At 43.8% G+C, this 27,977-nt stretch overlaps 1 protein-coding gene across 6 annotated transcripts in view; it reads right to left on the reverse strand.

The window, feature by feature from the left end:
• ZC3H3 (zinc finger CCCH-type containing 3) overlaps positions 1 to 27,977 on the reverse strand; it is a 333,696-nt gene that overhangs the window by 21,165 nt on the left and 284,554 nt on the right. For 3 of the 6 annotated variants that reach the window (XM_042462809.1, XM_042462808.1, XM_042462811.1), the window contains exons 10-11: positions 20,705 to 20,889; positions 9,555 to 9,760 (exon numbers count right to left, since the gene is read on the reverse strand). In XM_042462809.1, the coding sequence (XP_042318743.1) occupies positions 9,555 to 9,760; positions 20,705 to 20,889 (391 nt within the window). Of the gene's footprint in view, positions 1 to 2,485; positions 3,565 to 9,554; positions 9,761 to 20,704; positions 20,890 to 27,977 lie in introns of those variants that run through there. The other 3 variants (XR_006103478.1, XR_006103479.1, XM_042462810.1) reach the window with 3 other exon arrangements.

The following is a 27,977-nucleotide window of genomic DNA, read 5'->3' on the forward strand; positions in this document are numbered from 1 at the left end:
CCTAAGCAGGCACTACCTGCAGCCCAGTAGACTCTGCGTTAGGAAAGCAATTATATTAGAGATTTGTTAACTCAATTATGAAAGGAGTTTGTGATGCTTTTTAATTAACTTGTTCTGTATGCCTGATGGAACATGGATTTGCCGGCATATGCCAGATGAGATGCTCAACAAGGGGGACTGGGCCGAGGTGTGACACTGGGATATCAAAAGAGTGCATGTGTGTGTGTGTGTGTGTGTGTGTGTGTGTGTCTAGGAGACACACACACACACACAAACACAGAAAGAGACAACACAATCCTCTGAGGCCTGTTCTTGCCTCAATTAAATGAATCAGCATTTAGCTACGAACACGGCAAGGGGAACGAAATGGAAAGAAGCCACCTGAGGCCTTGGAAGAGCGATTTGTAGTCTGCAAACATAGGGGGAGTTCCTGCTGAAGCTGCACTCAATGGGACACTGAAAATAACAATTCAGTAGCCTCTTTAATATCTAGTTCCTGCCATGTTAGCTACCATGTTCATGTACACAAGGGTTTGCGTGCACCATCATGAGACCAAAGGGACCTTGAAGCAGTGGTACATGCACTGGTAATCTCTTGTCTTGATTTCTGTAATGCGCTCTACATGGGGCTACCCTTGTACCAAGTTCAGACGCTTCAGTTGGTCCAAAATATGGCAGCCAGACTGGTCACTGGTACTTCCAGGTCTGACCATATAACACCTGTATTAAAATCACTTCATTGGCAGCTGATCAGCTTCCGAGCACAGTACAAGGTGTTGGTTATTACCTTTAAAGCCCTACATGGCTTGGGCCCAAGTTACTTGTGGGAACGCCTCTCCCTACATAATCCAGCCCGCACTCTCATAACATCTGGGAAGAACCTATTAGAATATCAATCAACCAGACTTGTATTGACTTTCCAAAGAGCTTTTACTCTAGCTGTTCTGAAACTGTGGAATAATCATGCGGAGAGATCTGCCTTATTACCTCCTTGGAGGCATTTAAGAGGGCACTTAAGACGGATCTCTTCTGGTGAGCTTACCCACCTGACCTTGTGTAGGAGAGAGCGCTCTACTTCTCTGACAATTGTAGAATTTTATTGCTATTGTTATTTGATGATGAGTTAATTTTTAATGGAATTATTATTGTTACTGTATTTTATTGATGTGTTTTGTGTGTGTGGAAGAGGTGTGAAAATATAAAATTATTATTATTATTATTATTATTATTATTATTATTATTATGAGTTTTAGAAAACATTTTTTCTCCTAAAACATTTCTGTTATGATTTGCGTTCAATGACTTGGTAGTCAGAAGAAAACTACAGCTCCCAACTTACCTGGATACCTGACTAATTAATTAATTTATTCATTTCTATCCTGTTGTTTTCTTAACCCTACCAGGTTTCTACTCCTTACTGTCATTAAAGCCAGTTGGACTTGTGGGCATTAAGTATCTGCTGAAGACTAAAAACCCCAAATAGGAGAAAACTTGCAAGAGCCAAGATTTACAGCAAAGACCCAAATGCTAGCTCTCTTCAGTCTAATGCCTATACTTTCCCATTCCCTTCATACCTCAAAAGATGGAGCCTAAATAACATGCAGCCACCAAATCCCATCTGATCTTTGAAGTTAAACAGGGTCAGACCTGGTTAGTACTTGGATGGGAGACCACCAACAAATACCAGGTTCTATGGGCTGTATTTCAGAGGAAAGAACTGGCAAAACCAAATCTCAGCATTCCTTGCCTAAGAAACTCTATGAAATTCATGGTTGATATAAGAGTTGAAAGAATATACATGCACAGCCTTCAAAAGACAACTTTTCAAGTTCCCAAGAAATGGATCCTCCTCTCTCCGCTGATATCCTAAACTAGGCTTCCCGCAGTGTTAATGCTTCTCTCTCTCCCCTGCTGCCCTCCTTCTTTTCTAGATCCCACAGCTGGCATGTCAGTCCCAGGCCCTGGCATCCGGTGGTCAGTAGCATCTTCAGCAGAGATGGAAAGAATATTTTTTCCTATTTTTCTCTCTGAGAAAAAAGGGTTTCTTGACACTTGAGATAACGCCTGGATAAGATGAATGCAGCAGCAAGATTTCAGTGTGATTTTCTCCAGGTATTCACACCTCTGGATGTGTTCCAGGGAATTATTCTGCCCTCAAATACATGTGGTTTTTCTGTGGGAAAAAATGTGATGTGTTTCCCTTTTTTGCTCAATGGGTTCTATGTAAAAAAAAAATAACTTTCCTATGCAAAAATAAGAATAAAAAAGTCTGGGAGGGGGGTTGCCTGCAGAAAAACCTTATATATTTCTGCACAGAATAATTCTTTGCTACATAAAAATACAGGAAATGTGGTTGTAGTGGTATGCCTTCAAGTCGTTTCTGACTTATAGTGATCCTTTCTTGGCAAGATTTTTTCAGAGGAGGTTTGCCATTGGCTTCCTCTGAAGCTGAGAGAGTGTGACTCACCCAGGGTCACTCAGTGGGTTTCATGTCCAAGCTGGGAATCCAACCCTGGTCTCCAGAGTCATAGTCCAACACTCAGGCCACTATGCCACACTGGCTTCACAGTAAATACACTGTGCAGAAATATTCGTTTTCTCCTGCAGCTGGAAAGAAAAGACTACAGAAATTATTCATCCTTCCATGCCAGGACAAAATAGGGAAAGATTTACATCACTAATTCTGAGTCCAGCTGCTTTTGATGTTTTCTGTACCAGGAGAGGAACTTCTAGCCAAGTAACCAAGTAGCCATTTGGCAGAGTGGGCAACTCAAGCCTCTGGGCCGGTGTTACCTGTTGGCCTGTGGAGGGACTGAACTGGACAGAAGCATTCCTGGGTGGCCAAGGAAACCACTCGAGACTTGAGTGAGGATGCTGCTGGTGCATCTGTTGTGAAGAGGTTAGAATGAGGGGACGTCCTCCAAAATTTCTCTGCAAAAACGGAAGCGGTAAACACAAACCGAAAGGCCATACCTTCCATGCATTTTCCAAAGCAAAAGTGTTTTGAGCGTGCTCAGCGGAGCCGTTAAAAAAGACTGGAGCGAGCATCTTCCATTAACGTTACGACCGTGAAATATGACAATAAAATGATGGCCGTATGGTCGCAAATTTGCAGCCCGCCGAGTTGCCAGGGGTTTATCCTCACTCAAACGTGCAGAGAGCTGTAAAATGTTTACAGAAAGGGTCGTTTGCCACCATAAAATCCTCTTTTCTCTCCTAAACAAGGCTGAGTGGAGCCATTTACAAACCCCAGAATGTTCATCCGGGGAGAGAGAAACATCTGTTCTCTCCAGGAGCCTGCAGTGATCTTCTCGAACAAATTAACTAAAATGGGTGCTTTCTAATTAAATTAGCACTCGATTGGAAGGGCCCCACATTGGACGACGGGCGCACGCTCAATTACAATTAGCCGGCCAGGAAAAGGACCGTTTGCTCCGGCGCAAGCTACTTAACTCGAAGGTGAAATATGGAAAGGCATCCCTCCATCACCTGCCGACGATTGACCAAGCCACAGGAGGTGAGACTCCGGTGCTCACTGTGGAAGAATGTGCGAAGGTAAACCTTCTGTGAGAAAGGAAGCAAAAATGAGAGAGGGAATGAGAGAACAGGTCTAGGGGCTCTCAGAGCAGCTGTCTGAGGCTGGAGACGGTGCAAGCAAACATGTGGGAAGCAAATTGGAATAGGAGGCAATTGTGATCATGATGGTCACTTAGGCAAGCAGATGTGGGAATGAGTAGAATCCAACCTGCACTGAAGTACACTCTCACTATCCCCAGATAGTGGGAATTGTAGTTCAACCCATTACGGAGGTCATCAAGTTGAGGAAGGGTTGCACTCTGCAGAGGTTAACAGCTGAGCAACTAACACCTTGTGATGAGTGTGCATTCCTCTGGAGAGCAGACTGGAGGACAAAACCAGACAGTGGCAAAGACATTGAATTCTTTAGGTTTATTCATCCAGCCAGCAAATGGAACAGAATTCTGGGCCTTTGATCCAACCCAACGGGGCTGCTCTGGTTCTCTTCCTTTGCACCAGAGGTATCCTAAGGTTCAAAGAGTCCAGCTCTGGAACTAAGAGCTCTTGCAACCAAAAGTAAATGGTCAAACCTAAATGAGTCCAGTTTTAGAACCAAGAGAGGTCTAATCTTGCAACCACAAGTACAGTAAATGGCCAAATCTAAATGAGTCCAGTTTTGGAACCAAGAGAGGTGTAGTCTTGCAACCAAAAGTAAATGATCAAATCTATTTAGCATGCCTATTTTTATCTGTTCATAATAGGACCGCCAGACTGAAAACTGGAGATGGTTCCTGCCCTTTTAATGGTTGGATAAAAAAGGGAATTTTGGTTGGTGTTGCTTGTTACTTGGTTACATGACAAGTAATACCTGCTGAAACTCCCTCCCCTACACAGTCCTAAAAGGGACAGAAGATGTCTCCAGTTCCCACTCTGGCAACCCTAGCTCAGACCTAACTCTGCTCAAGTGGCCAAAATTTCAGGAGGTGCTGTGTAGAAACCAACCAATCCCCATGGCCATGGTGGGGGTCACACCTGGACTGACATTAGCCCCCCAGGAGTCTCCTAGGGGCTATGGGGACATTTTTTCCAAGTTTCCAGACCTCCTTGGACCATTTGGGCCCAGGAGAGAGTGTTGTAAGCACTAGGAAATGATTTCTGGTTTCAGAAAAAGGTCACTCTGTTTTAGACCTTCCTGTTGTAGAAAAAGGCCTCTCCTGAGACTAAAATGTCAGAGGGGGCAAAAATGCCCCTGACAGCCTAAGGGACATTTGATAGCAATATTTTTCAGGGGGGTGTGTGCAGCCCTCCAAGATTTGATGTTTGGGAGCCATTTTTCCTCCAAAAATGTACGTTCTTCCAAAACATAATGATTTTTGACCCTTGTGGGGAGATTCCTGAGGGTTTCACGCAAGCCGAAGGCTACCGTTTGCCCACACCTGTCTTTAAAAAATAGTTGGGCCACTTCATCACTCCAGAGGAGGGCAATTTGCTGCCCTAAAGATGTACAGACTAGGGGGGGGGGGAACCTAGGGAAGGATGAAAGGAAGGAAGGAAGGAAGGAAGGAAGGAAGGAAGGAAGGAAGGAGATGCATCGGATGAAACAGACCACATCTATTAAAACTCATGCTACAATTTCTTTTGCTCAGCGTCTAAAAGGTGCCACAAGATTCCTTTGCCTGGAGTTCCCCAGAGGTTGTTGTTGTTGTTATTATTCCACCTTTTCCTGAATGAATCAACTCATATCAATGCATTCAAATAAAAAGAAAAGAGATTACAACCCTAAAATAGGAAGAGAGTAAAAATCTTAGAATGTCTCCGTATCAATGAAGGTTTCACTGTCTTTAATTTGTTTCATAACCTGTCCTATCCTAGGAGCCCTGGTGGCCCAGTGGTTAAATGTCTGTACTGCAGCCACTTACTCAAAAACCATAAGGTTGCGAGTTCAAGACTAGCAAAAGGGCTCAAGCTTGACTCAGGCTTGCATCCTTCCAAGGAGGTTGCTAAAATGAGTACCCAGATTGTTGGGGGCAAATTAGCTTACAGTTGTTACAGCTTAGGCGATATGAAGCAGTATATAAATGAAGCTTGTTTGTTTTGTTTTGTATCCAAGAGATGAGGGTGAAAATAATTTCATTTTTGTGATTGATATGAAAGATGGGCTGTTGTATAAAGAAAGCCTTGTGAATGAAACCACACAACATCCACATGTTTGAAGATGAACAGATGTGGAAGAGAAAGTTGTTCTAGGGAAAGAAAGGAAGGGGAGCTAAGATAGGCCTAATTTTGGGCATAGGGAGGTTGATCATGAGAAATTCAGTAGGAAAAGAGGAAGACTGCATTACAGACAGATTTATTCAATGGCTGCCCTAAGTTTGCAAGACTAAACCATTGCTGCAAGCTGGTAAAATGTGGCCTAGACAAGGCAACTGTTACATGGATTTGTAATTGGTTGACTGACCAAAGCCAAAGGGTGCTCAACAATGGCTCCTTTTCATCCTGGAAAGAAGTGACCAGTGGAGTGTCCAGTGGGGCTCTGTCCTGGGCCCAGTGCTATTCAACATCTTTATCAATGACTTGGAGGACAAAATTGGGCTGTATACTTATCATATTTACAGATGACACCAAATTATGGGGAGTAGCTAATACTCCAGAGGACAGGATCAAAATTCAAAATGACTTGAATAGACTAGAAAGGTGGGCCAAAGTTAACAAAATGAAATTAAAGACGGAAAAAATGTAAGGTACTGTACTTAGGGCAGAAAAAATGAATGCATAGATATAGGATGGGGGACACCTGGCTGAATGAAACTATGTGTGAAAGGGATCTGGGAGTCCAAGTAGACCACAATTTGAACATGAGTCAACAGTGTGATGCGGCAGCTAAAAAGGCCAATGCAATTTTAGGCTGCATCAATAGAAGTATAGTGTCTAGATCAAGAGAAGTAATAGTGCCACTCTATTCTGCTTTGGTCAGGCCTCACCTGGAATACTGTGTCCAGTTCTGGGCACCACAATTCAAAAAGGATATTGAGAAACTGGAGCGTGCCCAAAGGAAACCATGGAGCCCTATGAGGAACGCCTTAGGGAGCTGGGGATGTTTAGCCTGGAGAAGAGAAGGCTAAGAGGTGATATGATAGCCCTGTTTAAATATCTGAAGGGATGTCATACTGAGGAGGGAGAAAGCTTGTTTTCTGCTGCTCCAGAGACTAGGACCCAATGGAGTAATGGATGCAAGCTGCAGGAAAAGAGATTCCACCTCAACATTAGGAGGAACTTCCTGACAGTAAGGGCTGTTCAACAGTGGAACAAACTCCCTCAGAGTGTAGTGGGGTCTCCTTCTTTGGAGGTCTTTAAACAGAGGCTGGATGGCCATCTGTTGGGGATGCTTTGATTGAGATTTCCTGCATGGCAGAATGGGGTTGGACTGGATGGCCCTAGCGGTCTCTTCCAACTCTATGATTCTATGTTTCTATGATTCTATGACTGGGTCTCACGGAGGTCTCTTATTCAAAGAGCCATCACAAGTCACAACTGACTTAATACAAGTAACAACAGCTCCTTGTGTGTTCCACACAACCATTAAATGGCCACCTCCCTCCCCCAAGCACCACAGGCCAAGAGAGCATTACTTGCTCTTGGATACCAGGGACTACCAAAAAGACAAATAAACAGGTCTGAGAACAAATCAGGCCTGTGCTCACCACAGAAATTAAAACGACTAAACTGAGGTCATTGTACTTTGGACATCTCTTAACAGAACATGTCTTGCTAGTAAAGTGACAGGCAATAGGAAATGTTGGCAGAACGTGTCTTGCTTGGTAAAGTGAACGGCAATAGGAAAGAATGAAGACCACTTTAAAAACGGATGGACTTCATCAAGGAAACTACCCTCCTGAGTTTGCAAGGCTTGAGCAGGGCTGTTAAAAAGCAGGTGCTCTGGAAGACTTTCATTCAGAGGTGTTATCCAAATGCAGGGGTCCTGGGAGGACACCCACAATTAATAGTCAATAGGGGAATTTTTTTAGCTCAATTAAAAGCAGCCAAGAGGGCTCAGGCAACTCAAAGAAGGGGGTTACAGTGGGCTCTCAATATGCATGGGCTTCCCGTCTGCAGATTTAAGCATCCATGAATGGCAAGCCTCATTGTTTTCAATGGAGGAAGGGTTAGCAGCTGTGTGCATGTTGCACCATCATTGAGGACAGTGGGACTCGAGGTCCCATGTTTTCCCTTATCCACTTTCTCGGGGGGGTGGAGATGTTTGGAATGGATCCCTTGGGGATACAAAGGGCGGACTGTATTTACAAATCACAGGGAATCATCACTCATACAAAGATACTCTCTCACACACACATTCAAGAACTACCAAAATGAAAACTGGTAGCAGACAGCAACTAAAGGGGTTGCAGAGGGCGATACCGTACCAATTCCAGATGCGGAGCTCTGAACGCAAGGCCAGAGGGAGCACCATGAAATGGAAGTGGCTCAGCAAGCTGCTGGAGGATCGTGGCATGGCCAACAATGCTGAGTAGTCAAGGAAGAGCCTGTCGGACCGCAAGCAAGACCAAACTGGTAGTGCCTAAACAGACATATTTCTAGGGCAAAACCTGTCCCAGGGCAGAATCTGGGATTAAAGTGGAGTTTGCAGGAGAGAAGAATGGGAAGGGAGGTTGTGAATGGCCAGACCATCAATGCAAATGTCTCTGGGCAAAGGAGTATTGCTTCCAGAGGGCACTTGGATTTTTGTTCACTTGTAAACACTTGTAAACTCTCACCCACCTTCACTCTTATCAGTGAAGGGATTATGCAGATTTTGAATTTAATCAATCTTTCCTTGGCTAGATGCACTTGTTTTCCTTCATGCTGAGCCTCCAGGTTCCCCTACTTTGGTGCCAGATCTCCTTATATAGCATGGCTAGTTTCCCGCATTGAGGACGCCCTCATGGCTAGATGCCTCAGACATCCCTTTCAATATCACCTTAATATCAGAAAAGAGGGAACTGGCAGAGGGAGGCTAGACTTTAGAATAACAGAGAATTTCCCTAAGATGAAGCCACCTTGACAGCACCTATCTACAGGGCTGCTAAATGTGGCCATCCCTTGAAAGTTGACAGTAAGAGCTCTTTGAAAATGGGAAGGACTCCCTTAGGAAGTGATCAGCTATCCTTCATGTAAGGTTTTAAAAAAGGTCAGATGCCCACCTCTCAGGGATGTTTTTACTATGGAGTCCTGAACTGTTGTAAACGGGAACAGAATTACCCTTGGGATACTTGCAAATCTACAATTCTATTATTCCTATTTTTGTTCACTCTTGCAAAAATAAAAAGCAACCCAAATCCAGAGGTGGAATCTTATTGATTAGTCTCAACTGGAGGACACCGTTTATTTCATCAATTGTTGAATAGTGAGACGACACATGGGTAAATCCAATGGCTTCAATGGTTTTATTCCAGCCAGGGCTAGCAATAGCTTCAAGATTACTGTCCATTTCCTAGACTGAGCATTTCTGGTCCCTTGGATTTTTGTATTTTAAACCTTATCATCTTCCAAATGGTTAAAGGCTTATGTTACACTAAGAAATTAAATATACAAGAAATTTGAGCTTTTAAGAGACTAAGCCAGCCTCCTTATCTGTATATCCTTCATTGACAGCCTTTGGAATGAGACTGGAATTTAAGTCAAGCATCTAAATGTCTAAGAGGGAACAACTGTCCCTCTTCTTTAGGGAACGATCCATCCTCACCCTCACACACACTCCACTGGGAACTTCATTCCCCTCCTGTTTAACCCCAGTGTTAGGAAAAACAATCTACTACACATTATTCTCTCTGTCTCCTTCAACACATTCCTGCCATTTTACCCTCCATTTCCAACTCTCAACTACTCACTACCTTGAATGACTTTCATTCCACCTTATGTCAAGGAAGCGGGATCTGGAAACAAAACCCGAACACATTTTGAATACTGAAACGCTGGCACCTCTTTCCAGCCAGCAAAGGGGGAAGGGGCACCCCACTTCTCAAAACCAGCCTCATGGGTACCTGGTTCCTCCCCATGCCTGTCCTTCTCTGGCTTCTGGTCTTCTTCGTCAGGAGAAGTCGGGGGCGACTGGAGAGAGATGAACGATGGCAGTTTGGCAAGCTTGCTGGTTTGCGAGAAAGACCAGGGGTGCCAGGCATTTGCCTCCTGATCTGATCTGGAGGGTCCTGCTATTTCTTCTTCTTCTTCTTCCTTCTCCTCCTCCTTTCTGCAAGAAAGAAAAAAGACCAATGTCAGTAGGGTTTCTCAGCCAGGGCTTCCTGAAACCTGGAACCTTAGGGCTCTGTGAGAGCTTGTGGCTGGAAAAGAAATAAACCATTTTTAGAAGTTGCAGATATAAGTAAGGGCTATATAAATACTTAAGAGAGCCAGGGTGGCATAGCAGTTTGGCTGTTGGAACCCAGGGTTCGAATCCCCACTCAGCCATGAAAACCACCTGAGCAAGTCACACTCTCTCGGTCTCAGAGAAAGGCAATGGCAAACCCCCTCTGAATGAACCTTGCCAAGAAAACCCTGTGGTAGGTTCACCTTAGGGGCGCTACAAGTCAGAAACAACTTGAAGGCACACAACAACAGCATAAGCATTTACTTAAAAATACTACAAAGTACTTAACCAAAAAAGTACTACAAAGTAGTTATAAGTTTTACAAAGGGTAGTTGTTGTTGGACTGCAATTCCCATTGTCTGTTGTAATATTTACCAGTATTAAAAAGGACTGATTATGGTTCTGTGCCTTGAAGTTATGGCAACCCTAAGGTGAACCTATCATATGCTTTTCTTGGCAGGTTTCTTTGGAGGGGGATTGCTATTGCCATCCTCTGAGGCTGAGAGAGTGTGAGTTGCCCAGGGTCATCCGGTGGGTTTCATGGCTGAGTGGGGGTTTGAAGCCTGGTCTCCAGAGTTAGCATTTATAAGTACAGGTTGAGTCTCCCTTATCCAAAATGCTTTGGACCAGAAGTGTTTGGGATTTTGGAGTACCTGTATTTGCATATATGTACATAGTGAGCAATTTTGGAGATGTGACTCCAGTCTAAAAATAACATTCATTTCTGTTTCATATACACCTTTTATGCATGACCTGAAGGTAATTTTATACAAGGTTTTTAATAATTTTGTGCATGGAATATAGTTTGTGTGCACTGAACCATCAGAAAAGCAAAGGTGTGGCTATCTCAGCCACTCATGAAAAAAGGTTTTGGTTTTTCAGAATATTTCAGATAAGGGAGAATCAACCCATACTAAAAAGGTATACTACACAGGTGAATTCCACAATTTTGTTGTCGTTTTAGTCCAAGGTCCAGCTGCACTCAGTACAGCCAGGAAGATGATGGGAATCAGGTTTGCCAGAGGGTAACTGGAGACTATTCCTGTACCATTAATGCTTATGTAAAGAGGGAATTGGTGTGCCTTGTTACCAGGTGGTGTGACAAGCAACACCAGTTGAAATCCCCTCTTCCACACAACCATTAAAAGCACAGGAGCCCTCTCCAGTTTTCAATCTGGCAACCCTAATGGGACATGTAGCCCAACAACATCTGCAGGATCACAACCTGGTTAAGCCGACCTACCAAGGAAAATTCAAAGATATAGCCATGTTAGTCTGTAGAATCAGTATGTAGGGAGATTTTGTAGCACCTTTGAGACTAACTGAAAGAAAGAAATTAGCAGCATGAGCTTTCCTAGACTTCAGTCTACTTCCTCAGATGCATTTTGACGCATTCTACCAAGGGGAAAGCACTCTGCTTTTTCTCAGAGGTACTTTCCTCATTGTTACACCTTCACACAGTCTCCAGGTATTGCCCCCAATGTCTGCTTTCCCCACTTCCCTGCACCCAACATTGGCACAAGGCCCAGCCCAGCCCACAGACTCCAATGCCTCTAAGCACATCCAAGCTAATGTGATGTTTTATCACATTTGACATCCCTGTCGGCAGCACTAATAAAGACGGAGGGATTTTGTGCTGGTATTTAAAAAGATCTTCCCTCTCGCCTCACTTCCCCAATCCTTTCCACCCCAAACAGGGATTAGAGGCTTTTGGGCTGACAAGAGGTCCAGGATCATTTCTTCTGTCCTGATAGACATCCACCACACCACCTCTCACATTCTTAAACTACTAGAGCGAGGAAGTATTTTACACCTCATTGGCACAGGGGATGTGAGCCGGGTGCCATTCCAAGTTTATTCTGTCACCCGGGATAACTCTGGAGAGCATCTGTGCCACCAGCAGCTCCCAGCGCTACCATAGAAGGAAGAACTGGGAGCTGCGAGGAAGATTCGCAAGGGGACCAATATAGAGAAAGTGTGTGTGTGCCCATCTGGACTTCCCTTCAATTCCTCTTCATAACCCTCTCCTTCTGTGGACCATTAAAACCAATTGACACACAGCCTGATCCTATTCATGTTCATTCAGCTGCTAGCCTTGTTCAAAGGATTCCCTGATTTCAGAGCCTGGCTCCCTTTTCTCCAGTCCTTGCAGGGAGGGGGGAATCTCAGGGTGAGAGCACTGCCTTGAAATTTTTTGTATGCAGTCAGCCATCCTTATCTATAGATTGTGCGTCCATGGATTCAACCACCCATGGACTGAAATTTTTAAAAACATAAATAAATTAGAAAGGAAACCTTGATATTCCCATTTTATATAAGGGACACCATTTTATTGTTGCTGTCATGTGCCTTCAAGTAGTTTCCAACTTATGGCAACCCTAAAGCATGTGGTTTCCTTGGCAAGATTTGTTCAGAGGAGGTTTGCTATTGCCTTCCCCTGAGGCTGAGAGCATGTGACTTGCCCAAGGTCACTCAATGGGTTTCATTTACTACCCCATTATATATACTGTACAGTGGGCCCACTAGCATTTTGGTTTCAGGACCCCCCATGGATACCAAAACCCATGGATGCTCAAGTCCCAGTAAATGCAATGGCATAGTAAAATGGCAAAATCAAGGGATTCTTTTGGATATATTAAATTTCAAGCTGTGGGTGGATGAATCTGTCGAGGCAGAATCCATGGATATGGTGGGATGACTATAATGGGATTTGAGCATCCTGGAACCAAACCCCAGGGGATCCCCACAGCTCACTTATGTATCTGCCTCACTTGCATGACTTAGGGTTCTTTCTTTAAACTTGAATACTCCGTGTAACTCTGGTTGGTGCTGATCGTATCAAAATGCTATCACCAGGAGCTTCCCCTTGAGACATCACTCTTGTAAGATATCTCCCTATACAAGCCTAACCTAGTTTTAATATCTTCAGGGCAGAGGTTCTGCTTGGTCCCACTATCAAGACAGGTGAGGACTCAGGAGAGGGCCTTCTTGGTGGCTGCTCCTGAGTTATGGAATTCCCTCCCAAAGGAGGCTCAGTTGGCCTCCTCTCTGCTCTCTTTTTGCTGGCAGCTGTAGGTCTTCAGATTTTAGCTGGTTGGGAAAATGCAACAGGTGAAGTGGTTTTTAATGCATAAGAGGTTTCAATGTTCATTAAACTGTTCTAAATTAATGTTTTTTAGTGGACTGTCATTTAACAAGTTTTTAACGTTTGCATTAAATTTTTAAAAATTGATTTTATATTTTGTATTGCTTTAGCCAGTAGCACTATGACAGTGTAGTGTGGTATTGTCACTATGCTCGCTCCATCTTCAATATGACAACCCTTCAAATATTGAAACATAGCTATCATGTTACCCTTTAACCTTCTCTTCTCCAGACTAAACATACCCAGCTCCCTAAGCCTCTCCTCAGAGGGCTTGGTGGTTTCCAGACCTTCCCTCATTTGTTTGCCCTCCTCCGGACACACTCCAGCTTATCAATATCTCTCTTGAATTGTGATGCCCAGAACTGGACACAGTATTCCAGATGAGGTCTGACCAAAACAGATTGGAGGCATACTATGAAGAATAGAGGGGTACTATTACTTCCTTTGATCTAGGCACTATATTCATAATGATGCAGCCTAAGATCACATTGGCTTTTTTAGCTGCTGCATCACACTGTTGACTCATGTTCTACTAAGATGCCAGGAGGAGAGACAATGTTGTTTGGTTAAAGACTGTCGGGAGGGTGGGTTGTGGGCAGGAGAGGGGATTGGGACTTAAATTTAGTGAGGAATGTGCCTGCAGCTCTATGATACAGTACCAGGAATGCCAAACTCAAAGTCTGAAAAATTATTCTGTTGGGTCTAGAGTTCCTAGAATGAACTAGCCATCAGGAGGATGCCCTGTCTGTGGAGCTGTAGTCTCCAAAAAAAGGTTTTGTAGTCCAAGTTTTGGAAATGGATTCCATTCCCTTCCCATCCCAAGGTCCAGGGATGATGGTATTTAAAGAAATATCAGATATGAAAGAGGGAAAGGTATAGCTTAGTAGGCACTTTGGAGATTTCTAAGACAAAGCAGGGCCAAACCCGTTCTCAGCGAAAGGAAAGGGAACACTTTTTATTTTCCCTTCCTCTTGATTATTTCATTAAAGTAGCAAACAGTTAAAACCAAATAAAACAATTTTTTAAAACAGCAAATAGACAAATACAGGACATTGATATGAGTAAAAATTCCTCTGTACTTGCTTTCCTTAGCTTACTGGAATGTGGACCATGGACTCCATCTGAGGAAGTAGACTCAAGTCTAGGAAAGCTCATGCTACCAACTTCTTTTGCTCAGTTAGTCTCAAAGGTGCCACAAGATCCCTTTGCACACCGATATTCCAGGCTGACATGGCTATACTAGTATAAAAAGAAGTCTCTCTCCTCTAGGGAAAGGAGAATCAATCCATTTCCAATCTGTGTCCCTTTGCATGGAATCTCAATAATCTATGCAGTCCTGTTTTTATAGTATTATTCTGCATATTTTTAAAATGGAAACAATATTTTTTAAATTTTATTGTATTTTTAGAAAAGAGAAATCTTTGGAGGACCGCTGGCCCAGACAGGCAAGATGGATCCATGCCCTTGTTCTGAAAAATCCTGCAGTTGGGAAGGGGCTGGCAATAAAACCAGAAGTGGGCACCTAATGAAGAGGAAGCAAGAGCCCGCACCGAAGGGTTGTGGTTGGCAAGGGAGAGGAGGTCTCCTGCAGACCTCAGCTGAGTGCCTGTGAATCTGGGGAGAAAAGGAAACCATTTGCCATCCAGGCCTTGTCTGTCTGTCCAAGACGTGAGCCAAGCGTCCTACATTCTTTACTGACTCTTCAACAGCCCCCTGCATTGATCCTGTGATCCTGTATTCAGATCTAAGGGGTGGAAGGAAGGGACAGTTCGCAGGGCGCAGTCCCAGACTTCTTGGCTCCCTTGAAGATGCAGCCATCCCAAACACCTGAGCTGGGCTCCTCTGAATTTGGGTTGCCCCTTATCCGAAAGTCCTGATCTGGAAGATATGGTCAAAATAAAGGAGGGACCCACAGAGGGGCCTGGTGAGGCAAAAATGATGTAGAAGCTCCTGCCAGGAGTGTCATAGACAGAATTAGCACATCTCTCTACCTCTTCTATTCTGGGGCCAGTATAAATAGATCTGCTTTATGCGGTAATGCAGAGGTGGGTCACTTTCTCAGCCCTTGATGGGGGCTGTGGCTCACTGGCATGCTGCAGGCCATCCTTCTCCAACTTGCCCCCTGCCAAAGGTGTGGGTGGTGGGACTAAAGCCCCCATCACTTTTGGCAGGGGGCAAGTTGGAGAAGGATGGCCTGCAGCATGCCAGTGAGCCACAGCCCCCAACAAAAGGGGAGGCGGGGGTCAAATAGTCCAAAATATACTGGAGGATGCCAGATTTAAAATAACAGGACTATTAATGGGGGACGTACACACACACACACACACACACACACACTATATATTTCATTTCTTCTTTTGAATTGAGAGACAAGTACAGTTTTGCTATAATGATAGGGCAAAATTATTATAGTGAATAAATAGATAAATGTGAACCTTCTCTTAATAAGTCAAACATTTAGTTGATCAATTTATCTGAGTACTATATACTGATGCAAGAAGCTTTGGCTGACCAATCACCTGTCTTTGAATCAAATGAATGACCAATTCATATTAAATACCTTTATGGCTGTTTTTATATGCCATCAAGTTGTTTCTGATGTACGGTGACACTAAGGGGTTTTCTTGGTAAGATCTATTCAGAGGAGGTTTGTCCTTGCCTTCCTCTGAGGCTGAGATAGTGTGACTTGCCCATGGACACTCAGTGATTCCTCTCTAGTCTCCAAAGTAGTAATCCAATGCTCAAACTGCTGCACCACCCAGGCTTATGTTCATGTTGTGTCTGATTTATGCCAATCCTAAAACGAACCCATGTTAGGGTTTTCTGTGACTGAGAGAGTGTGACTCACCCAAGATCACCTAGCAGGTTCCATGGCCGAGTGGAGAATTGAACTCCAATCTGCAGAGAGGCAGTTCAACGTTCAAATCACTACACCATCCTGGCTTACATACATACTGTATATACTAAAAAAATGATTTAAAAAACCAGAGTTGACTTATTATTATGGTTTATTTATATTGCGCTGTAGATTTACACAGCGTTGTACATACAAACAATAAAATAGATAAAGTAAACCTGCCCATGGCATACAACCTAAGAAATGATAGCATAATACACATCCATGGGTCAATCCTGTACTTTCACTCTTATTTTAAAAAAGGACCCATCCCCAGCCTAGGGAAAGGCAAGAACGTAATCTGTCCTGGAAACACTGATCCCCCTCTACTGCTGAAAAATTTTAAGTCCTTTGACATCATTTCTCTTTGCTTCATCTTTTACATCCTTTGATAGACGCCTCTAGGTTTTATCCTCGACTTATCCACAGGTCATATCAAAATCCATCATTTTGGCCCCAAAACCTGCTCTCGACTTACACATGAAGTCTACTTATAGTAGAATATATATAGTACATACATATAAAAAATTACATGTGTTCAAGTGGGTGGCCATCACAAAACGTGATGCTAAACAGGAGATCCCAAATCTATCTTTTAGGGTCTGAGTCCCACCACACTTAGGCTCTGGCCAACAAGGAGAACTTCAATTTCATTGTTCAGGCCAAAGAAATGGATCAGGCTTAGAAGTTCTCATACTGGCTATGTCTTTTCACATAACATGATCCTATATGGACCTACCTTGTCTTTCTGCGATTCTCCTCTTTGTCCAGAGCCTAAGTGGGATAGGACTCAGACCCTAAAAGATAGATTTGGGACCTCCTATTTACCACCAGGTCTTTCCATATAGGTTTTTATATGTATATACCCTACTATAAGTTGACTTCAAGTCGAGAGCAGTTTTGGGGCCAACATTATGGATTTTGATATGACCCGTGGATAAGTCAAGGATAAAACCTAGAGATATATACCAAAGAATGTCGTTATGTGCCTTCAAGCCAATTCTGATGCATGTTGGTTCTACTCTCCAATTTTCTTGGCAAAGTTTCTTCAGAGGGCGTTTGCCATTGAGTTATTCTGAAGCTAAGATAGGATGGCTAGCCCAAGGTCAGCCATTTGGTTGCCACAGCCAAATGAGGATTCAAACTCTGGTTTCCCAGAGTCCTAGCATTTTATCACACCAGCCCGCTGTCCTGCTATGACTGCACTAGTTTAAGAATGGAAGCATACTAGTTTGGCATCATTTCTTATCACACGATAAGGGCCACGATAGCACTTTGCTGAGCTATGGTCATGTGAGCTATTTGCTTGCAAAAGCAGAACAGAGTGGCGCTATTACTTCCCTTGATCCAGACGCTATACTCTTATTGATGCAGCCTAGAAGCACATTGGCTTTTTTAGCTGCTGTATCACACTGTGGACTCATGTTCAGCTTGTGGCCCACTAAGTCTCCCAGACCCCTTTTGCATGTACTACTGTCAAGCCAAGTTTTTAAAGAAGGAGCTGTAAGAGGGTGATGCACTCTTTTAAATTGTACTGTTTTTTTAAAATAATCCTTTAAATTATTTTAACGTGGTTAATAGTTTAATTCTGTTTTAATACTGACTTCTTGTACATTTTTAGCTATATCACAAGCATTGTAAAAACTGGCTGGAGTCCCACTCCTGGGGGAAAGGTGGAATGGTATTAGATTAATTAATTAATTAATTATGAAGTCCTGCTAGTTAGTTAATATGTATATTCCACCTTCCTCTCAAGACTGAGATTTAAAGTGGCTTACAAATTAAAATGATTACAATATAATTTAAAATGTATGATGATGATGATGATATCCCACCCTCTTCCCAACAATGAGACTGAAAGCAGACAATTAATTATTAATTAAGTAAGTATTTATTTATATCCCATCTTTTTCCCGATAGGAGGGCACCAGATGATGATGATGATGATACTATCCCACCCTTTCCCCAACAATAAGACTGAAATCAGATTATTACAGTAATTATTAATTAAGTGTGTATTAACTTATATGCCGCCTTTTTCCCGATAAGAGGGCATCAAATGATGATGCCGATTGCTTGTGCAACATCCCAGTCCCAGGCAGGATGGGGAAAAGGTCCCACCTCTCTGAGCTGGGGGAGGGAATGGAGGGGTAGAGATTCCCAACACCTTGGTCCTGGGGAATTTTAAAGCCCCCAAAACAGTGGGCGGTGGGAGTCATTCCATGTCCTACTGGGTTCTCAGCTAGACTATTGGCTTTCTGGGGGAGGAGGAATCCTGCAGCATTATGACAATGCCCCGATCAATAGGCCCCCAAGGACACCTGGGACAATGACCTCCACAAGGCATTGCTTTTTTTAATGCTGATGCTGGGTTGCTGACATGTTCAAGTCTGAAGCGGAGACACCTCTAAAGGTGTTCCTGAGATGTGGCTGGTTATGGAACCGTGTCCTTCAGCATCCCTCGACACTGCTGCCTTGTTCTTCTTATACTGTTTTTGAGATTCTGCAATGGGGTACACCCCCAAATAGACATTCATGGCAAACAGAATGAGCAAAGTACATTTCAGAAGGGAAGGAGATGCTTGTCCCTCGTGGCAGATTTCTAAAGGAAAATCTATAGGTGCATCTACACTGTCGAAACAATGCAGTTTGACACCACTTTAAGCTGTAGCTGCAGACTATGCATTTATACCTTAACCAAGTCTTTAGCCTCTTCTGCCAAAGAGTCCTTGTGCCTCATAAACTACAAACCCCAGTAATCTGTAGGATGGAGCCATGGCAGTTAAAATGGTATCAAACTACATTATTTCTACAGTGTAGATGCACCCTGTGTCTTTCTTGAAGTAGCAGAGTGATTAACAAACAACGTTATAAATTCTCTGAAGATGCCAGCCACAGATGCTGGCGAAACGTCAGGAATAAACTCTTCTAGAACATGGCCACATAGCCTGAAAAACCCACAAAAAACTAACCTTATAAATATTTTAGCAACACATTTCAGGTTCTGCTGAGAGTAAACGTGAGGAATATTAAGAAAGTCAGTGGGTTTAATGAGTTGGACTAGGACTTCAGGACAGCAGGGTTCAAATCCTCACTCAGCCATAGAAAACCACTGTGCGACCTTGGGCAAGTCATACTCTCTCAGCCTCTGAGGAAGGCAATGGCAAACCCTTCTGGACAAACCTTGTCTCACCCTAAGTTGGAGTCAAATATAGGAAGAGAACCAGCTTGGGGTCATGGTTTGAGCATAGGACTAGGACTCTTTTGGGACATCAAGATTTGAATTTCTACTTAGCAATGGAAGCCCACTGAGTGACTCTGGGCAAGTCTCTAGCCTGGAGAAGAGATAGTTAAGAGGTGACATGATAGCCCTGTTTACATATTTGAAAGGAGCGTCATACTGAAGATGGAGCAAGCTTGCTTTCTGCTGCTCCAGAAAATAAGACCTGGAAAAATTGATTCAAGCAAGAAGAAAACAGATTCCTCCTAAACATTAGGAGGCTCTTCCTGATGGCCTCAGGGAGTAGTAGAGTCTCCTTCTTCCAAGGTTTCTGAACAGAGGCTGGATGGCCATCTGTCCCAGGGAGGGCTTTGGTTGTGTATTTGCTCATGGCAGAATGGAGTTGGAGTTGATGGCCTTTGAGGTCTCTTCCAACTAGATGATTCTATAAGTCACACTCTCTTGGCTTCAGAGGCAAACCTCTGAAAATCTTGGAAAGAAAACTCTAGTAGAGGGTCACCATTATTCAGTGATCTTTAATGTACCCAGCACCATGTAGAGTTTTGTTTCAGGCATCAGCAGAAAACAACAGTAACCACAAGGTCCTGCCAGATAATTCACTTTGGCCTGGCAGTTCAAAGAAACAGAGGCTGCATCTACACAGCAGTTTGCCACTGCTTTGACTGCCCTGGCTCAATATTATGGGGTTCTAGGATTTGTAGTTTTGTGAGATATTTGGTCTTCTGTCAGCAAGTTCTGGTGACACTACAAACTATATATCCCAGGACTTGATAGGATGGAGCTGTGACAGTTAAAGCAGTGTCAAACTGTATTAATTCTTCAGAGCAGACGCAGCCACAATCAACTGAGAATGGACCCCAGTTATTTAAGTTTTCTGTTAACAACTTGCTTACATAGTTCTTTTAGCAATTAAGACTTAAATTAATGTCTTAAAAGCAATGCTTTAATTGGGTTGCTGGCTTTAATGCTCTTTTAAACGTTTGTGCCACATATTGTTTTATCTATTCTGTCTTCACTTACGTGGCAAGCTGTTTTGAGTCGCATTTGGGGAGAAAAATGGAATACAATCAATCAATCAATCAATAGAACAGGATAGGATAGGATGGAAGATGAATCACACCTATACTGCTCCAGTTCCTTTGTTCAGTCTTGCCCATATAAACTTAACTATTCATCATCTAGGTGTGGCGGACCCAAAAGAAGCCTCTCCAAGGGTCCTTCCCAAAATATGTTGGAAATGCCTCATACACCCCATTGCAAGACATTTTGGAGCAAAAAAAAAAAAAAAGGATTGCAAGGCATTTGGAGCCCATTCCGGTGCTAAATGTTTGTGATGCTTTCCTCTGCTATAGTCCACTTGCTCACCACCCATCAAGGTTACTATCTAGCAAGGATGTGTGTCAGTTTCCAGTACAAAGACAAGTCTTGGGGAGACCTGGAAATTCAACCACTTCCAGCTCAGCCCAGGGACTCCCAGACACAGAAGGAACAGACTTGCCAAAAGGAGGGGAAACAGCTGCTCCTTGGTCTATCATGCCTTCTTACCTGGTTGTCCGTGATGCAGGGTGTCCCCATTTTGGCTCTGAGGATTCCCTCTTGAAAGCGTCTTTGGTCCTGGGTTGTCCAGCCGCATGCTTCCGCTGGGGATGTTGCAATTTGCACTGAGAGCCTTTAGGGCAGATCCCATGCTTGGAGAAGTCTGGACACACCAGGGTGTGTTTCTTTTTACACTGAAGAGAAAGCAAAGAAAGGCCTGCCATCAATTTGCCTATCATGTATATTGGTAAAAGTGCAAGGGGACTTCTATTGCTCCTCAAAACATCTCTTAGCCAGAACTTGGAAACTTGACTCTTTTGGACTGTAGTGCCCCAAATCCTCCAGGACACATGGACAGTTATCAGACTGAATTGGCAAACAAGGCAATCCAAGAAAGGAACAGATACATTTGTAAAAAAAATGATCAGTTCTTGTTAGTCTCCTCTTCTGCACACACGCTCCTGTGACTTTACCATCACCCCAAAAGCTGCTTGACCAGCTGTGATGCCACAGTATGGTACATTTATGAATATTCTGAAAAGGAAAAAAAATCTGTAAAATTATTAATTATTTATTAATATGAGAGGATACAGACAGGCGGCTCCATGCCACCCATCTTTGCCCCACGTCAGTGCCGCACCAGCTGCACAGTGTGGTTCCGCCATGCTCCCTAAAAAGAAGCTGCTTAGAGCGGCTTCTTTTTAGAAGTGTCATAAGCACCACAATGCGGTGTCATGACACCTCTTCTGGCGAGTACCATTTGGGCACTTGGATGCCCATGTGTCATCCTTGCATGCCTATTGTGGATGGGGATGCAGCAAGATGGCACATGGGTGCCGAAAGTAGGGCTGGGCATGTATGGACTCCCAGCCCTAAAATCATCTCCAGGCTGGCACAAAGCACCAGTCTGTACTGGGCCTACGTCCTTAAGACCCAAGGTAGCTTGTATGTGTGTATTGTGTGCCTTCCAGTTGTTTCCAACTTATGGTGTCCCTAAGGCAAACCTACCATGGGGTTTTCTTGACAATATTTGTTCAGAGGAGGTTTGCCATTGCTTTCCTCTGAGGCTGAGAGAGTGTGACTTGGGTTTCATGGCCAAACTGGAAATTGAACCATAGTTTCCAGAGTTGTAGTCCAAGACCCAAACCACTCTGCCACACTGGCTCCACTGGCTTACAAAACTTAAATACAGATAAAAAAAGGGCATGTAAAGATATATTTAAATACATAAATACATACATGCATAAAATATTATTACTAAAATGCAATTAAACTAGCCATACAATTGAAAGCATTTAAAACAAATCAATTAAAAGACAAAAGACATGGGGAAAATGGCAGTAAATAAGTAGGAGTTGACTAAATGGCAATTAACAGGAAACAAATGAAGGTGTGCATTTATTCAGTTATTGTGATCCATGGATCACCTGTATTTATAAAATCATATGAACTGGAAAGCTGTCCTGTTGGGATCTATGAGAACAGCTTATTTTTTCCTCTTGTTCAGGAGGAGATGTAGAGAGTGCAAACTCTCTGTCTGCACAGACCCTCCTTCTATAACATCACAAGCAAACAAGACCTAGACCTGCAGACTTCTAACTCTAACCACGTCACTTTCTTTTCCTTGAATTATTTCTAACTGCCTTTGCCTGATGAAGAAGCCAGTGGGTGTTGAAAGCTAGCACAATATTTTTGTCCCTTCTGGCTGGCAAAATAAAGGTTACCACAAATGCATGCTTTGGATTTTGTTTTATGATCTAAACAGCTACCTCTGTATTCCTTATGAACAGTACAGGTTATCTATGATGCCACTCCTTCTTCCTCCTCCAAGTTTTGTCTTTTAGATCCTGAGTGAACCACTTCAGCCCAAAATAACTGCAGCCCAAAGCTCTCTCAACGGCTTCCCTCGGCTGAGATGTTCCAAGAAAACTTGTCAAGAGGGCATCAAGCCAAGCCTTCCTCCCTGAGGAATGAAGTTGAGCGCTCTTGATGCCATTGATTCTCTGCCTTACCCTGTGAATGATTGTGTTTTATATAATTGTATTGCTTGTTTTTATCTATTTTTATGAGATGTTTGCAGTAGTTTTATAGTCTGTAAACCGTTTTGATCTATGGAAAAACGGTATACAAATAAAATTATTTATTATTATTATTATTATTATTATCATCATCATCATCATCACCATCACCATCATCATCATCAATGGTCTACCAGCTGTCGCAAAGGCCTGGGCATTTTTTTAGCATCTGCTCCATGAATCTGACTCCCAACTGACAGCTGCTCTATAGCTGGAGAAGGCAGGACTGCAGGCCTGAGATTCTGTGTTCAAAATACCCTCTAAGCATCCTGATTTGGCAGGGACAGTCCTGATTAATCCCCAGTCATCCCACTTTTTCAGCTGCTTTTAAAATGTCCTGGTTTCTCTCTCCTCCTCTCACCTCCCTCCTTTGTCCTGCAATTGCTGCAAACTGAGTTACAAGTGCAAAAGTTATGTGCATTCATCTCAGCAAGAGAGAGAAAGACATGATAGGAGAAGCATCTTGCCCTTCCCAGGATGCTCACGCAAAATGCTCTCCTAGTTTGCCCTTTCTGCCTCATTAGTAGCTTTTGCCATCTTGAACACGGTCTAGTGTCGGTTGGCCATAGCAAAACCTCCAAAGCAGCTGACTGAGGGTGGGAAACGTGATGGTAGCCACATTGGAAGAGTTATAGCTGTTTTAAAACCTTCAAAGAAGGAGAGTCCATCACTCACCAAGGCAGCATCTTCCACTGTCGAACAGCTCTTACCAACAGGAAGTTCTTCCTAATGTTGAGGTGGAATCTTTTTTCCTGTACCTTGAATCCATTATCCCATGTACTCATCTCTGGAGCAGCAGAAAACAAGCTTGCTCCAGTCTCATTATAACATCTCTTCAAATGTTTAAACTGGGCTATCAGGTGCTTTGATTGAGAGGTTGGACTGTATCGCTCTTGTGGTCTAAGCACAAACTGGCAAAGAAAAGAGGTCTTTTCCTTGCTGCTAGTAGTCCTACAGCCGTAGGCCATAAAACCTCTGCCCTTTTCACGCCACCTCTCCCCCTCTGCACACATATGCACTCTCCAAAGTGTTAAGCCAAGGCTGAGCAGGCTGACCTTTAAGGGATGGTTCAATTTAGCCCATACACTCCGATGGAGAGGGCTCAAAAGAGTTTACAAAAGGAGACAGACACCTGCCTTGAAATCCATCCAAAGTCCAAAAGGGAATGGCCGGGGGGGGGGGGGACGAACTGAAAGAGCATGAACTGGATGAAAGAGCAGCCCTCCACTCAAAGAATTTGGTTGCAGATACTAAGAAGCTGGAGTTGACAAACAAACCTGAGCTGGATGCTGTAAGGACTTCCCCTACGCAGGGACGATGTAGCCCTAGCTCCTGTTGTTGTGTGCCTTCAAGATGTTTCCAACTTAAGGTGACCTTTGGCAAGATTGGTTCTGACAAGGTTTACCATTACTTTCCCCCGAGGCTGAGAGTGTGCGACTTGCCCAAGGTCACCCAGTGGGTTTCACAGCCGAGCGGGGAATCGAAGCCCGGTCTTCTGAGTCATAGTCCAATGCTCAAACCACTACGCCACATTGTTCTCCAGAAGCCCTAGTACCACAATTGTTTTCCTTGAAAGGGAGGTGAAGGGCTTGCAGATATTTACTTTGATGGACTGCAAATCCCAGAATCTCCCAGCTATGTTAACTGCTGGATTCTTGGAATTGCAATACAAGTGAGTAAATGTTTCTCAGTTCTAAGGGAGGTGTTTGGGGATGTAAAACATGCTTCTGGCCTCAGTCTTGGGACCAATTGCTTGTTTTCGCTTTCTACTCTTCTACACCAGAAGGCACTCCAAGGTGTCCACTGACTCAGGTCCAAGCTATCTGAAGAACCGTATCTGTGTATAAGAGACTCCCAGTTCAAAGATCTTCAGAGGGAGGACATTTTCTCAGTCCCACCACCTTCCCAAGCATATTTGCTAGGAACATGGGAGAAGACCTTCTTGGTGGCCGCTCCCAGGCTTTGCAATATGTTCCCCTGGGAGGCTATGATGTTCCCCTCCTTGGTGTCCTTCCATCAACATTGAAAACCTTCCTATTCCAACACTGACGAATGCTGTGCTGGTATTTGTTTAAAAAATATTTTAATCTTTTCTTTTTACATTGTTTTGGGGGGACTGGTGGGTGTCAAAAGTAGGGTCCAGGGGCTGCACATGACCCACAGGCCACATTCTGCTTGCCTATTCCTTATGGGTTGATGCTGAGGTGTTTCATCCTCATGGCTAGATTATCTAGCATACTAAATTTTAACAATGTACTGCTTGGTGTAGATTATATTTTTGTGTGTGTGCATTAAAAAGCAAATGCACCCCAGTTAATTATGTATTTTCTAAGAGAGTAAGAGGCTGATTTCAATCTTGCAGAGTTCATTCTGTCTTTTTAAAACCTAATTCTGGAACGGACCACCTAGAGCAAGGAACAAACGACAAGACACTTAGTATTAATGAACTGTTAGCCTGGGAACTCCCTTTCCATGAAAATTTATTCCCCAAAGCATCTTAATTCCAACAGTGTATTTTCAAATTACCCACTTTATTGCTACTGGGAACCAGGGTTCCTCATGAATGTACTACAAGCCACTCAGAGACCTACCAGTAAGTCAGATCTACCTTTCCCAACCCCTGATCTCAGAGCTGGTTTAATGTAGTAACCATAAAATGTCTCCCACTTCATGCCTCACTGATGCAATAAAATCACTAGGTGCCCTAACAGTGTAGCTTTTGTAGACCACAGCTCTAAATGGGGACCTGTTGGCTGGGAATGGTGGTAGCTGCAGCCACCCAAAAGTAATGTTTCCAAGTTCTGCTCAATATCTCCACCTCAGCCTACCATCCTGCAATATGGGGCCTACCTATTAATGACCTTCCTTACAGGGTTATTTTAAGGACTGTGGCAAAAATGCCCGTGAGGGTCTCTGAACACTCACAATTTGTAAGTAATATGTACAGGAACCTGAGGATCTAGAGTGGCATTGTGGTTTGAACATTGGGACAATGACTCCGAGACCAGGGTTCGATTCCACGTTCTGCCATGGAAGTCCACTGGGTGACCTTCGGCAAGTCACACACTCTCAGTCCCAGAAAACCTTGTGATAGATTCGCCTTATGGTCGCTGTGAGGTGGAAACGACTTGAAGGCACACAACAACAACAACAACAATAACAACAACAGGAACCTGAACGCCCAATTTAAATAATTTTATTCCACCAAGATCTGTTCACAACAACCCTCAAAAAAAGAAGGGATTTTTATCCCTGTAACATGAGCCGCTGTTCTACTCAATGTGTTTACATCAGGTCAGAGTGTCATACTTAAGATGGAGCAAGCTTGTTTTCTGCTGCTCCAGAGAACAGGACCCGGAACAATGGATCCAAGCTGCAGGAAAAGCGATTCCAGCTCAACATTAGGAACTTCCTGACAGTAAGGGCTGTTCGACAGTGGAACACACTCCTTCCTCGGAGTGTAGTGGAGTCTCCTTCCTTGGAGGTCTTTAAACAGAGGCTGGATGGCCATCTGTCAATGGGGATGCTTTCATTGTGATTTCCTGCATGGCAGAAGGGGGTTGGGCTGGATGGCCCTTGGGGTCTCTTCAGCTCAATGGTTCTATGACTCTATGAAAAATACAGATTTCATCAGAGTAAGACTCTTTATGGGAGGAATTACAACGTGCTCATCCTTTCTTCTGGTCCCCTTCCTACAAACGACAGAACTTGCTTTTGCCTCATCTCAGATGCAGAACATAGATTTTCCTCTTCTCCAAACACACACACACACACACACACACACCGCTCTCAAAGCCAATAATTGTCTTTGGATCTGTTTCCCAACTTCTTTTCCAGCCTATCCTTCAATAAAGAAAACAAACCCGGTGTGTAATTAATTCCAAGGCTGTGTCCCAATCTCGGGTTTCTAATGACTTTTCCACACCATTCTTAGCTTGGCACAGTCTTGGCCTATGACGACACCTTTTGGCTCCGTGTCTGGTCCTGCAACAACCTCCCCTCCTGAGCAAAGATGGCAATCGGACAGGGAAACAGGAGAAGCGACGCTTGGGCTTTGCAGCTGAGGGCGGTGGGTGCCTAGTGGCACCGAACTGCTCCAGCACGCCCCATTATCTGTCGGGTTGCATGATGGAAAGAGCTATGTGCCCATGTTCTCCGTACTGGCCTGCTGCATTAACACCCAACAAAACAGGAGGATTTGATTACGGTAAGCCCCGCACATGTCAGCTGAGGTGAGGAGGCGGAGCGCTGGGTTTAGAGTTGTAAGGGAGCGACCTCATTCCTTGGGTCATTCGATCCTGTCCACCTGTTACGTGCGGCTAATTTTATCGCCCTCAGCAGGATTCTGTTCGGCCGGCAGGTTGTACCATAAAAAGGAAGAATGGAGGGGAAGAGATCTATCTGCTCCCCAAATCTGTCCTGCTTTGAATGTGTCTTCCTGCATGGCAGAATGGGGTTCGAATGGATGGCCTTTGGGGTTTCTTCCAACTCCATGGCTCTATGTCTCTACTGCAGCCACAACGCTGCGAGTTCAATCCTGAGGGATCCAGGGTTGATTCAGCCTTCCATCCTTTCGTAGGTTGGTAAAATGAGCGCCTATCTTGTTGGGGCAACTGGATTACAGACTGTAAACTCTTAGAGCAGCGGTTCTCAACTTGTGGGTTGTGACCCCTTTAGGAGTCAAACAATCCTTTTACAGGGGTCACCTAAGACCATCGGAAAACACATATTTCCAAGGGTCTTAGGAACAGAGACACCACAATTTTATGGTTGGGGGCCACCACAACATGAGGAACTGTATTAAAGGGTCATGGCATTAGGAAGGTCGAGAACCACTGACTTAGAGAGTTCACTATAGAGTAAGCTTTAGTTCACTATGAAGCAGTATAGGAATGTAAATGCTATTGCTATTCTATAAGAGAATCCAACAGGAAGTGCAGAAGAACATGAGTGATGTGGAAGCAAGGAGAGAAAATCAGACTGCTCAAACTGAACATGCGGATGCTGGGGCAAAGAAACCACAAAGAAACAATGCAGCTGGTATTGCAATTTAGGGATCAACCCTAGGAACCTTCCTAAGCCCTGTCAAAGCTTCGGCATCATTCCCTCTCGATGTCTATCTGCTTTGAGGATCTTCTCTGATATAGAGCATGCTTTTCTACTGGGATTTGTTGCCATCTGGAGGAAAAGAATAGAAAACGGTT

This window comes from Sceloporus undulatus, chromosome 4 (assembly GCF_019175285.1).
Source record: "Sceloporus undulatus isolate JIND9_A2432 ecotype Alabama chromosome 4, SceUnd_v1.1, whole genome shotgun sequence".
Classification (NCBI taxonomy): Eukaryota; Metazoa; Chordata; class Lepidosauria; order Squamata; family Phrynosomatidae; genus Sceloporus; species Sceloporus undulatus.